Source organism: Brachycentrus maculatus, unplaced genomic scaffold (genome assembly GCF_059751285.1).
Source record: "Brachycentrus maculatus isolate JH-2025_06_01 unplaced genomic scaffold, ASM5975128v1 h1tg000211l, whole genome shotgun sequence".
NCBI lineage: Eukaryota > Metazoa > Arthropoda > Insecta > Trichoptera > Brachycentridae > Brachycentrus > Brachycentrus maculatus.
In genome coordinates, this window is record NW_028280962.1 from 259,380 (window position 1) to 272,742 (window position 13,363).

Consider the following 13,363-nt stretch of genomic DNA (forward strand, 5'->3'; position numbering starts at 1 on the left):
TTTTTATTTATTTACATTCTTTTTTTGACATCTCAACATAGATGAAGAAGAATATGGAAGTCTGAGTATTTACAGGGCTTACGACCGTCATATGCTGGTTTAGGTAATCACTTTACACACGTGTAACATTAACTAATTCTACTCGTGATTGACAACAACACATTTTAAATTTATTATTTTGTTTTATTTATTTAATTTATTATTTTTATTATTGTTAATTTTTTATAGTAACTTTAAACATAAAAAGTAAATCCACTTACGAGAAGGCATAGACTATGAAACTTATAAAGTTTAAGCCTGAGTAGGGACATGATAAGCGGCGTTGCATAAGCCGTAGCTAGATTTCAGAGTCACTTGGACGTTAGGTAATAAAAAATATAAAAAAAACATAAAATCGTCTTGCGCTGGTGTTGTGAAATAAACCCTGTGTAACAAACCTTAAGTATTTTTACTAACAAACACGACGACTGTTTACAATTCATTATTATTTTAAAAAGCCAAGTATTCAGTGCACGATTCAGAATAGCCCCTGTAGTAGCGACTAACTGTGGTTTATATAACCGGCAGACTCGAATAATGAGTGTGCATTGGTGACCGGTTAATTAGTATGATTGACAATTGCTTTAATTCGCCGCTTTTCGTTCATCCATGACGCCACGCGTTGTGCCGAGGGTCAACTCGGAAACACTTCGATAATATAGGTCATATAATTTTATCTAGGAAAATAATCAGACATTTTTTTTATATTGACATCTCAATAATAGATGAACATAGAATATATCCGCCTCCGTGGTGTAATGGTCAGCATGTTTAGCTACCGTGCTGGAGGTCCCGGGTTCGATTCCCAGGGGGGTTGAAAATAAATATTAGTGATTTTACACTGTAATATTTATTTAATACTACCCTGGACTGGTTCATGAACCATCACCTTGCCTTCATGTAGTAAGTAATGATCAAGATAACACTGCGTCAATTCGATGCAGTGCCCTTTGCACCACTGGGTGCGGATAAGGGTTATAAGTAGAATATGGAAGTCTGGGATTTAAAGGGATTACAACCTGTCGTAGGCTGCTTTAGGCGATCATTTTATACACGTGTAACATTCACCATTCTACCCATGATTGACAACAACACTACTCAAATTCTTGGATGTTCTATATATATGAACCAAGAACCAATTTCGTAGATTGCATATCGCTCACTCCTTTCAAGAACGTTATAAATCAAAAATCGTCAATTTTCAGTTGTGTATGTTTTCGGAATGCCCAGAAAATGTTCTATATGTTCTATATTGAAGAAAATGTGTTGTTTAATTATTTTTTTAATAATCTAAATATTTTTTCAAATGGAGAAAAACCTTCAGGTTTTAAAAAAAGAAAGCACCTAAAAAGATCTGTTTCACAGAAAATTTTCAAAAAATGCCTTGATATTTATTTTTAATACATTGTATTATACAATATAATATTTTTAAACTTAAAAACGTTCTCCTGAAAAATCAAGTTTTTTATTAATTTATGACGTTCTTGAAAGGAGTGAGCGATATGTATGTACTTTATTTAACACCTTATTTCACATGTGAGTTCTCGGCACCATCTATAGTTGGGTTGATTAAATTTATTTATTTAGCAGAGACATTCATCTATATATATAAACATATAGCGATAAACAGAATACCGGCAAGGATTGTGTAATTTATACGGTGCTTTTGAAATTATTTCTATCCGTAGAATTAAATCGGGGAGACTTCTAGAATAATATTCATTACACTATAAAACTTTAGTGTATTTACTTCTGACGTAATGGAACAGATTAGTATTTTTATTATCATGTTTAGCTAACTATATTTATAGAAGATTTGCTCGTAAAACATTTCCTATGTAAGATTAAACCATCAACACTATAAATAGGCAACTACATCCTACCAGTGGTGGGATTCAGCAGGTTCGCACCGGTTCGGTAGAACCGGTGCCTAATTTTTTTAGATTTCGCCGAACCGGTCCTTAACCCTTTGTTGTCACAAAATATTCCGATTAAGATCATGTATCGGAGCACGCTCGGTTTACTTGGACTGCCACGTTGTAAAAATATTTGAACCTGATGAAGAGATTTTTTCTTTGAAAGATGAAAAAAAGATATTGGGAAAATTCAGTTAAGTTATGGTACTTAGTAAAAAGAATATCTTGAAAGATATACGCTTCAGCATTTGGAGCATTCTCAGTTGTTATGTGAATGTTCTGTTTATGTGCAAAATAAAAAACCAATAAATGAAAAACCATTTTTTTGGGGGTTAGGGGTAGTACCTAAAGAGCGAACCGGTTCTATCAAATTTTGAATCCCATCACTGCAGCCTACCTACAGTCCGCCTCCGTGGTGTAATGGTTAGCTTGTTGAGGTCCCGTGTTCGATTTCCAGAGGGGAGGTTAAAATAAATATTAGTGAATTTACACTCTAATATACATTATATCCGCCTCCATAGTGTAATGGTCAGCACGCTCGGCTACCTTTCTAGAGGTCCCGTTTTCGATTCCCAAGGGGCGTAAAATAAATGTAAGTGATTTTTTCACTGTAATATTTATTCAATATTACCCTAGACTGGTACCTGAAGCGGAGGGCTGATCACCTTTCTTCCTTCATGTGTAAACGACCAAGATAACACTGCGTTTATATGACGCAGTGCCCTATGCACCAATGGGGTCCAGATAAAGGTTTAATTTTTTTATTCATTTTTATTTATTTATTTATTTTTCATAATACATAGATACATTCAAATATACATATTTATTTCATATATACATTTATTATGTGTATTACGTAATTATTTATTATATACATTTAGCGTTACCCTGGGCTGGTCCCTCAAGCACAGAAGTGATCACCTTGCTTTCATGTAAGTAATGATCAAGATAACACCAACATTATAAAGTGCCCTATGCACCATTGGGTGCCGATAAGGTTTAGAAGAAGAAGAAATGTACTTAGGCTTTTCAAACCATTCGTGGACTCCTCTAAAAGTTTAAAAACTAAGTGCCAAGTTCACGACCGCAAAAATTCCCACTGTTATTTGCTGCTAAATATTAATGAATCGCGTATAGAGGTCTAATTAATCAATTTAACTATGAGCAATGCATCGTTATTATTTTTATTTTTTATAAAAACTGAACACACATGGTCGCTAATGTTTCGTCACGCCTGACAAATATAGTCGCAACTGCAAAAACATAAAACAAGTAGCCTATTACTAACCCTCGAGGTGTAGTGTCTACTTTTTTCCACACCCCCCAGTATATAACTAACTAACTAACTAACCATCACGCCGCTTCCCCGCTGGGGTAGGTAGAGAGAATAGAGCGCCACACCACTCTATATAAATATATATATATATATATATATATATATATATATATATATATATATATATATATATATATATATATATATATATATATATTTAAACATATATATATATAATAAAGAAAGGTGTGTTGAGATGGTTTGGACATGTAGAACGAATGAGTGAGGGAAGAACGGTAAAACAAATTTATGAGGTGAATGTAATTGGAAAAAGGAGCAGAGGAAGACCGAGAAAAACATGGCACGATCAGGTATGCCAAATACATGAAAGTGGTCAGGTTAGGAGTCGTAACAATCGGCGGGTATGTATGAGGAGATGCATGAACGTGGAAGAGAGAAGGTGGCGTGATGGTTAGTTAGTTTTTTTTAATAGATATAAAACATATGCGGGATTATAGTTTTTAAATTAAATTTTCAATATTTTTAAGTCATCCATGACACAATTTGTAACGCCTTTGATGGTACATAGTTTAAAAACACAATACCAGTAACACTCTCCTTATTATTCATCGTTCGCTTTGTGTAATACCAATTGAAAAGTGGTATTACACAAAGTATTAATATATTATTTACCAGCTACAGGGCAAAAAGTGTTGATTTTGCATTTTAAATAGAAGGTATTGTTTAATTATTTTTTCAATATACTAAATATTTTTCAAATGGAGAAAAAACATTCAGGTTTTACCTAAAAAGATCTGTTGCACAGTAAAATTTCAATAAGTGGCTTGATATTAATTTTTAATACAATTTATTTTATTTTTAAACATTAAAAACGATCTTCTGAAAAATCTTTTTATTTTATTTATGACGTTGTTGAATGTGAACAGTGGTTTATTTGGGTATAGGTAATATATTGCATGATTATGCAATATATTGCCGGGTATCACAAGACCCCTCTTCTGTTAAGATCTTTCGGGTTAGATCAGTTCTGAATAATTTTATTTAGGAGCACGTGTGAAGTCCAATTCGTCAACTAATCACAGATCCATTTTTGGCTTGCTCGAGGATATTGGATGATCGTTTAAGTCACGTTCGGGAGGTAAAGTTATTATATGTTTGCAAACAAATCCTTTTTAATCTCGGGTTAGATACAGAAATACTCTTATTCTCATTTTGGAATGTTCTTAAAGAACACAAGATATCAAATAAATAAATAAATAAATAAATAAATATATATATATATATATATATATATATATATATATATATATATATATATATATATATATATATATATACACACACATATGTATAAACAATAGAATCTGCCTCATTTGTGTAATTATTAGCTTGTTAAGCTACCGTACAGGGGGTCCCGGGTTCGATTTCCAGGAGGGGGGGGGGTCAAATAAATATATGTGTTATTTCACTCTAATGTTAATTCAATATTACCCTATACTGGTACCTGAAGCGAAAGACGGATCTCTATTCCTTCATGTGTTAACGATCAAGAGAACACTCCGTTAATATTATGCAGTGCCCTATGGACCGTCGGGTGCGGATAAGTGTTTAAAGAAGTGAAGAAGAAGAATATGTACATATAACTAAAGCTTAATATTTATTTATTTATTTCTTATAAGCAATTATTCTCTTTATAAATGATTTGCTAACAAAATTTTCTGGTTTTTCAAATATATTTAGTATGATTTTGATGGTTAAAAAAATTTGTCCACAGTTAGTCCACTCTTCCCAGTTTTTTGGAACTTTTAAGTGCAAAGTATTTATCTTTGAAAAAAAATTAAAACTTAATTACATTTCATATTACCTAAAAACATACTTAAATCATTCAATTTACTACATTAACTTTTATAAACGTCGAAAGTAAAATCTAGAACTAGGGTAGGTACTACATACATTAATACAAACCTTAATACCTATCCAACGAAATGAATTATTTCTGTCAAAATAAAATAGCCCTAAATTTTTTTTTGTTTAAAATGGTCTCTCATAAATATTTAAGTAAAAGTTTTTAAAAATTGTGTAGTAAATATAACAACATCTTTTAAAAATAGATTTTTTCGGTGGAGAATTGTAAGTTAGTATTTAGTATCTACCCCACATTTTTTTATTGTTAAAAATTATTTATAAAAATGAAAAAAAAACATACCTGATTGATCTTCCCTCTTTGGTCTTAGCTACAATGCCACGTGCTTTTACTATCGAAAAATACTGATTATATTAAATTATATAAAAAAATATTATTTATATCACAATATGGATCACTTATTCGCGCCGAAACGGCGAATATAAAACACAACACAATTATAATTAAATAATTATTAGAATTTAAACCAATCTATTGAAAAACGCATTTTCTTCCTGAAGATCATTTTAAGTCTTCTGAATTCACCCACTTTTAAAAAATTTTGTGGACCATGGGTTTTAAAATGCCGCGTTATGACGCATCCACTAATGCGATTGTTTTAACCATTCCGGTAAAATAAACTGCGGCGTGTTTTATTGTATTTTTGTAATTTATTATTTTATTTGAAAAGTTTGATTATTAGTTTATTTGGTAGACGTGTTGTGCCCAATGAATGCGATTCGGACGGCCGCGGTGATCGTAATACTTGCGAACAGCGTCGCTCTCGATGTAAGCTCGACAAAGCCGCTCTTATCTTTAGGGTACCTATTTAACCCTCGATCACGAAACTATCCCATGAGTGATGTTGTTACTAAAAATTCGTAAAAAATACGACATGGAAATAAATCGGGAATAAATACGATAATCGAAAACTTTAATTACTTTAGAAGTAAAAGTAACATTGACGAAGGTAGATTGAATGTAGTCGAAATGCGATAAAACGATGTATGATAGATGTTTGAATGGTGAAATAATGAATGAATGCAAGGCTGAGGTAAGCATAATCGATAAAATTAAGAAAGGTGGGTTGAGATAGTTTGGACATGTGAAACGAATGAGCAAATTTTAGAGGCGAATGTAGTGGAAAAAAAGCAGATACAGACCGAAAAAAACATGCTACGATCAGGTATCAAATACTTGAAAGCGGCCGAGTCAGAAGTCGAAATGATCAGCAGGTATGTATGAGAATGATTGTATAAGTGGCGAACAATGTTTGCAGAGACAGAGTGGTGTGGTATTCTATTATTTCTGCCTACCCCTGCGGGGAGGCAGAAATAGTTGGTTAGACAGTAACATTCTTTGGGTTTAAGAGATCACATATTAATATTTTTTTTTATTTTACATAGTTAAGACACATGTTCAAGTATGTGCGTCCTGCACATGGCTCTTTTGCATTTCTTTAAGTTATTTTTCTTTACTTGATGGAAAAAATAACGTTTTTTAGGTTAGGAACAGATTCAACTAACATAATACTTTTTATAAGGTTTTTTTTTATTTCACGTCGTAAAATTGGAATATGTATTCACTTTTCAGGAGAAGAAACTTATAATATTTTCTTATGCCCGATAATATTTTCTTCAGTTTTACTTTCAGTCACCTGATGCTCGTCCACATCATGTCTTCTGGCTCACTCAATATATCTAGCTGTGTGCGCTTTCCTCATCATCATCATGAGTATCCATGCCAACAACCGACTAATCTCAACGTCTCGAAGCCTTTGAGACATCTAAAACAATTTTATAAAGTACTTGAAACAAAAGAATCCAATATCGATACACGAGAAATAGTGATGAAGATATATATATATAAAACACACAATAACTTATAATCAATATAAAATCTTAATAAATAAGCGATAAAAAGAAATACATTTACCTTTGGTCACGTAAACACTAAACTTTCGTAAATTTTACGACACTCTTGCTGTAAGTCAACACATAAATGACGATCTACAACAATGACAGCGCATGGCACTGATGGAACAAATTAGGAAGGTACTGTGAAGCAGGGGGCGCGGGAATGACGCTTAAATTGTTTTTTTCCAGGAATCATCATTTTGCCGTCGTATTTTTTACGACAGTTTAGTATTCTAGGGTTAAATATAATGCAAAGCTCCGTGGCTGTAATAAAAACAATTAGTTATCTCTAACACAAACACAGTTTTATTTTTGCACCAATACAATACAGACGGGCTGTTTTAAGGCCTTCCTTAGTTTATATTATATTATATATTTATCTATCTATGAATTATTAGCATCTGAGATAAAACTCTCTCACCATTAGCAAACTTAATAACTACTACTACTTTTAATTAGATTTAAGTTTTGTACTGACATTTCGTGGAGGAACTGCATTTTATAGAATAAAATAACAACTGTGTAATTTTTTTCCAGGTGAATTTTATTTCACCAGCTACCGGGTTACACCTTAACCGATATCATCAGACTGGTGATAAAAATATGGTATAAAATACAAAATTGACTGATGATGACAAATAAAATTCATGTGGAAAAAAATACATAAGTAGTTGTTATTTTATTCTACACTACTTTTCTTATTGATTCTAGCACAGACATTATAACTCTGTTATTTCGTGTTATTTCTTTTTTTTCTTTTATTTCGCTACTTTTACTACGAATCAAAACTCGTCAAACTCCATTGCTATAAAATACAAAATTTAAATTGATTTTTGTTTTTTTTTGTGCAATCAAATAATTAATAAAGGCGATTAACAAAGGTTAAAATTAAACTGTCTGCCTTTATAGCCTGGAAGTCCCAAAATCGACTCCCAGGTGGGTCAAAATACATTCAAGTGATTTTCACTAAAATATTTATTTAACATCACCCTGGACTGAAATGGTGTATTAGCCACTGTATCAAATATTAAACTACATAAAGACAAAGCAATCAGTCCCGGGATTCAAATCTAGTCCAAAATGACATTAACCAAATATTAGAATAAAAAATACTTTTGCCACCCCCGTGAATCGAACCCAGAACCTCTGGCACAAAAGTCGAACTTGCTAACCACTATACTACGGAGTTTGAATCAATCGGTATTTAAAATAATTATGAATATATATCTTTGCTACCCTTTTATCGTTGACACGAAATTTACAATGAATTTATGACCTTTTATGATTCTTATAAAGTAATCATATATAATTGATTTAATAACATGCATTGTTAAGTAACAAAAAACATTGAAATTGATATTGACCATTAAAACTCGTAAAAACAATTTACCCTATTTCAGTTTATTAGAGAAAGGTAGGTTCTTTTATGCATATGGCAACATCGTAAAATTTTTCTTTTTTCTTTTTATTCAAAATACATAACCTCCAAAAGAAACGTCAGTTAAAAATAATAACCTAGAAACTTCGAATTGCGATCGCCGGAAATATCCCATTTTTTTTAGTATACGGTTCCGAAAGGCTATCAAAATTTTTCGAAGATTTTTCAGAACTGTGAAAGCAATGACAGCAGAGTTGAAAAATGTTCCCTTGGTGGACATTGATGATAACGGAGTTTTTAAATACATTTTAATCAAAGTGCACGGCCCAGAAGTAAATGGCGTAGAACCTAATATAACCATTGTAAGAGGATATGGAAGAGCTACCTGGCATGCTGATATTTTCGACGAAGTTCAATCCAAACTGTCGCCATTGGATTGCGAGTGTATAGGAGGGGGAAGGATAAATCACGAATCCTCTGAGAAAAAACTGCATGTTTATGGATATTCTCAAGGATATGGCAGAGCTGATCATGAAATCACTGCACAACTTTTGAAAGAGTACTACAAAGACTACAGCATCAGCATTAGTAATGATGGATACTAAAGAAAACTAAAGGTGGAGACTGACCGGAGCATTTCGTTGTAACATAACGTCGTAACATCGCTCGCGGCGAGCATCAGCGAGCATCCGAAACTATGGATGGAGCACTTGGCTCGCTGTACTGACTGCCTGAATGCTCGCATTGTAACGTGTTAGGTTACAACGAAATGCTTCGATCGGTCTCCACCTTAATAAAAAATTTAATATGATGGCAGATCATTTTGGCCTAAAATGATAACATTCGCGTTTGCATATCATGCGATATTTACGCGACTGATGAATTAAATTGTATCTACGAAATAAGTACTTTACATATAATGATTTTTGTATTAAAAATTTCAATTTTAACATATTATTTTACTCTTTACTGTTATGTATCTTTGGAGCATTGTCGGCTATAAAAAATACTAATACTGTTTAAAATTTCAGATTATCAAAACTGTCCATTACTAGGGCTGCAATGTCTGTACAAAGCGCTAACGAAACCTAAAACAATAATCCAGTCAATTGCTATTAATACTGAATAGCCAAAAGAAATTAAACACAAAAACATTTAAAGGTTTTTTTATGTTATTCCAAAGTATTATACAACGGAAATACAATTAATTCTAATATCTAATATCTTCTATTTTACAATTGCATATTTATTTTCTTAAATGTCATATTTATTTTCCATATTTAATTGAAGTTGAATAGTAAAAATATTGTTTCTTATAAAATGTATTTCATTCTGTAACCATATCAACTTGTATGTGCTTTCAATTCGAAAGATATCTAAAAACCTTTTTATTTGCGATGACTTGTTTAGTGACCACAAATAATTAACAATGTCTGGCTCCATAGTGTAATTGTCAGCACGCTCGGCTACCGTTCTGAAAGTCCCGGGTTTGATTCCTAGGAGGGGGGTCGAATAAATATAACTGATTTTTTCACTCTAATATTTTTCAATATTACCCTACTGGTACCTGAAGCAGAGGGCTGATCACCTTTCCTTCATGTGTTAACGATCAAGCTTACCATACACTGCGTTTATATGATGCACTGCCCTATGCACCATTGTGGTGCGGATAAGGGTTTGAATGAAGAATAATTAATTAAGAGTATCTTATGGTATTGTCCGCCTCTGTAGTGTAATGGTCAGCACGCTCGGCTACCATACTAGAGGTCCCGGATTCGATTCTCAGGGGGGGTCAAATAAATATTAGTGATTTTTTCACTGTAATATTTATTCAATAAAACCCTGGACTGGTACCTGAAGCGGAGGGCTGATCACCCTTTCTTCATGTGTTAACGATCAAGCTTACACTGCATTTATTTGATGCACTATTGTGGTGCGGAAAAGGGTTTGAATAAGAAGAAGAATACTACAACAATATTAAGTAAGTATATCTTATGGTAGAAAAATTACCTGTCTACTCCGGAACTCTTAAAGCCTAGGATATGAGTTATCACATATGACCGCTTTACCGATACAACTTAGCAGTCTATTGCTTTTATCGAGAAATTAATCATTCCCTATGAAATATAATAGCTTCACGACCCCTATTGTGTATTTGAACTCTACTAAGTTAACAGACTGCTAGCTCAATCTGTAGAGTAGCTGATGCGGTATCCGATGTCCCAGGTTTGAGTCCCGGAGTAGGCAATCACTTTGTTCTGGGATAAAATTATTTAATATATGGGTGTTTGTGATGTATTTTTCACATTTACCTTCCCTATTCTTACTATCCTAAATACAGACAAGTCTCTAATAGAGGCTTTGCGGGTTATTCCTTTTTTTTAAAATATATATATTGTTTAAATCATTTCCTATATTAATAATTTGTTCTGCGTTAATGCTTAGATTTTGGTTTTGAATATTGAAAGCATTAACTTTGTGGATCATATTGATATATTATTTTGAGAAATAAAAAGACTTTGCTTTTTGATCCACTCACATTTTTATTAACTACCAACTAGTCATAAATTAAACCCTGAAGAGGGCAACAGGTTGTTGCCGAAACTAGTTGGTTGTTAATAAAAATACGAGTGGATCAATAAAGCTAAGATTTTTACCCATCATTTGATTCACAGATGGATATGTAAAAAAAATAAAAATATGGAATAATCTTTTTTTCATCAAACAAAATGACTCAGAATGGATTTCAGTAACTTTAACTCCTCTCTGGTTTATGAGATTTTTACATTGGTATTGTACTATCCGTAATACAATACTAATGTTAAAATCATCCATTAAATATAATAAAATCAATCAATGTCAATCCCACCGGATCGAGGAATTGCAGTGAATCCTGCTCAGAAATTATGCGGTTTAGAATATGCGGGCGATGCAGTTCTAATAGAAACATCGATTGGAGCCCTGCAAGATATAATTGACTCCCTCCAAATAAACTCCATTCGGTTAGGCCTAAGAGTGAATGCCAAAAAGACCAATGTCATGTGCAACTTAGCCTGTCTGGACTGGGACCAACATGTTACCTGTGAGGGACGAGCGCTTGTTCGAGTCGACACCTTCAGATACCTTGGAACACTCATGGTGGAGGATGGTAGTGTCCAGAAGGAACTGAATGTACGGCTCGGAATGGCAGGAGCTATATTCAATAAAATGCGCAATGTCTGGGACTCGCTGCTTTACTCGACAAAACCAAGTGTCGTCTCTTTAACGCCTGCATCCTAACAGTGTTGCTGTACGGATGTGAGTCGTGGCACCTCACCAAAGCTCAAAGCAAGAAACTAGCAAGTTTTGAAAATAGGTGCCTGAGGCGAATACTGGGTATAAAGTGGTATGACTTCGTCAGGAATGACGATGTGGGGAGAAGAACTCAACAGCCCCTCATACTGGAAGTCCTGAAGAGGAGAAGGTGGACATGGTTGAGACATGTCCTTAGAAAACCACCTGAGGGCATCAACCCCTCATGTCTCTTCTTCCAACCCCGAGGATTCCGGCGCCCTGGAAGGCTGCTGACGACCATTCACCGACTATACTCAGCGGAACTTCGAGACGCCGGACTGACCTGGGAGGAAACCAAGGAGATGGCGCGTGATAGAGTGACTTGGAGACTCTCGTGTTGGCCATATGCTCCACCTAGGGAGCGAACATGGAAAAAGAAGAAGAAGAAGAAATATAATAATCGTCAAATAAATATTGGTGAGGCATCGGACTGAAGCAGGGTTCGCACTGCTTCAGTCCGATGCCTGATCAATATTTTTATGAGGGCATGGTGATCCTGATGGGTCCTGTGATCCAGATTCATGGATCTAAGAGTGAAACATGATTGATACGAGAAATTGGTAGATTTCAACTCACTCTTGGTAGACTAAAACTAATAATTGGTATATTTGGATCCAATATAATTTTTGTTTAATGTCTTTGGCTGCTATAGTCTGTGTGAATGCACTTGTTGCATACCTTTAAAGTAGTCCTGTGTAGAATTCAATTAATTGACTTAAATAACGACTTTGTGTTTTGCCATAGATTGATCCTGTCTGTCTGGGAGTATGTCCATATGTGTACGGCGGTACAAGACTTTCCTCAAAGGAGTATGGCTGTACATGTACAGCTGCGCTTGTAATTAAAGCCCGGTGACATTTTTATCTAAAATGGCACTTGTACTGCCATCTGTGGGTATATTTAAACAATATTTTCTTGAATAAAAAATATTATTTATTGATTTAAATAAAAATTTAAAAATCAAGAAAATAAGTTGTTTATAGCATTGAATATAATATAAAATTATGAAAAGTAAAAAAATAGCAAATCAACTAATCCTCAGATACAGTTTTGCTTGCAAAAACTCACTCCCAGACAGGTTAGTACATATATATTTTTTAAAGTATTTTATCTGTTATGTATATATTTCCATTTCATTAAAGTAACCCCTAAGAGCTTGTTTGAAAATTGGGAGCTAAGTGGTGTTGAGTCATAATCCTTTGACAACATTGAGTTCTCAACATTTACCATTTTACCACATTTGGATTCAATCTCCACAAGTATTACTTTGTTCCTAATGTTTTTACTATTGAGTAATAGGTAATAGCACTCAAAAAGGCAAATGAATATAAATGTATGTGGCATTCCGTTCTCCGCCAACTCCAATAAAAAAAATTGCGTGATATTTTGTCAAAAGTTGAAATTTTATCTGAATACTTTAAAATAATGTAATTTATTTTCAATGACCAGAGTGGTGTTGGGTTGTGGTCCCGTGGTTAGTGTTGCGGACTCTTAAGTCAGAATTTCTCGGTTCGAACCCACTCTACCACAATTTAATACTTATTTCTAATAATGAGCCGCTTAGGCTCACAGAAATAGTAT

General features: G+C 33.6%; 2 protein-coding genes across 2 annotated transcripts in view; one reads left to right on the forward strand and one right to left on the reverse strand.

Moving 5' to 3' along the window:
• LOC148307065 (multicopper oxidase 3-like) overlaps positions 1–5,887 on the reverse strand; it is an 81,956-nt gene extending 76,069 nt beyond the window's left edge. The window contains exon 1 of the mRNA XM_088263981.1: positions 5,459–5,887. The gene's annotated coding sequence lies outside the window, so the exon portion shown is untranslated. The remainder of the gene's footprint in view (positions 1–5,458) is intronic.
• A 2,668-nt stretch (positions 5,888–8,555) lies between these two features.
• LOC148307066 (14 kDa phosphohistidine phosphatase-like) lies at positions 8,556–9,770 on the forward strand. The gene is made up of 2 exons (XM_088263976.1): positions 8,556–9,066; positions 9,481–9,770. The coding sequence occupies exon 1, from the start codon at positions 8,692–8,694 to the stop codon at positions 9,052–9,054; it is 363 nt and encodes a 120-aa protein (XP_088120102.1). The 5' UTR covers positions 8,556–8,691; the 3' UTR covers positions 9,055–9,066; positions 9,481–9,770.
• The last annotated feature ends 3,593 nt before the right edge of the window (positions 9,771–13,363 follow it).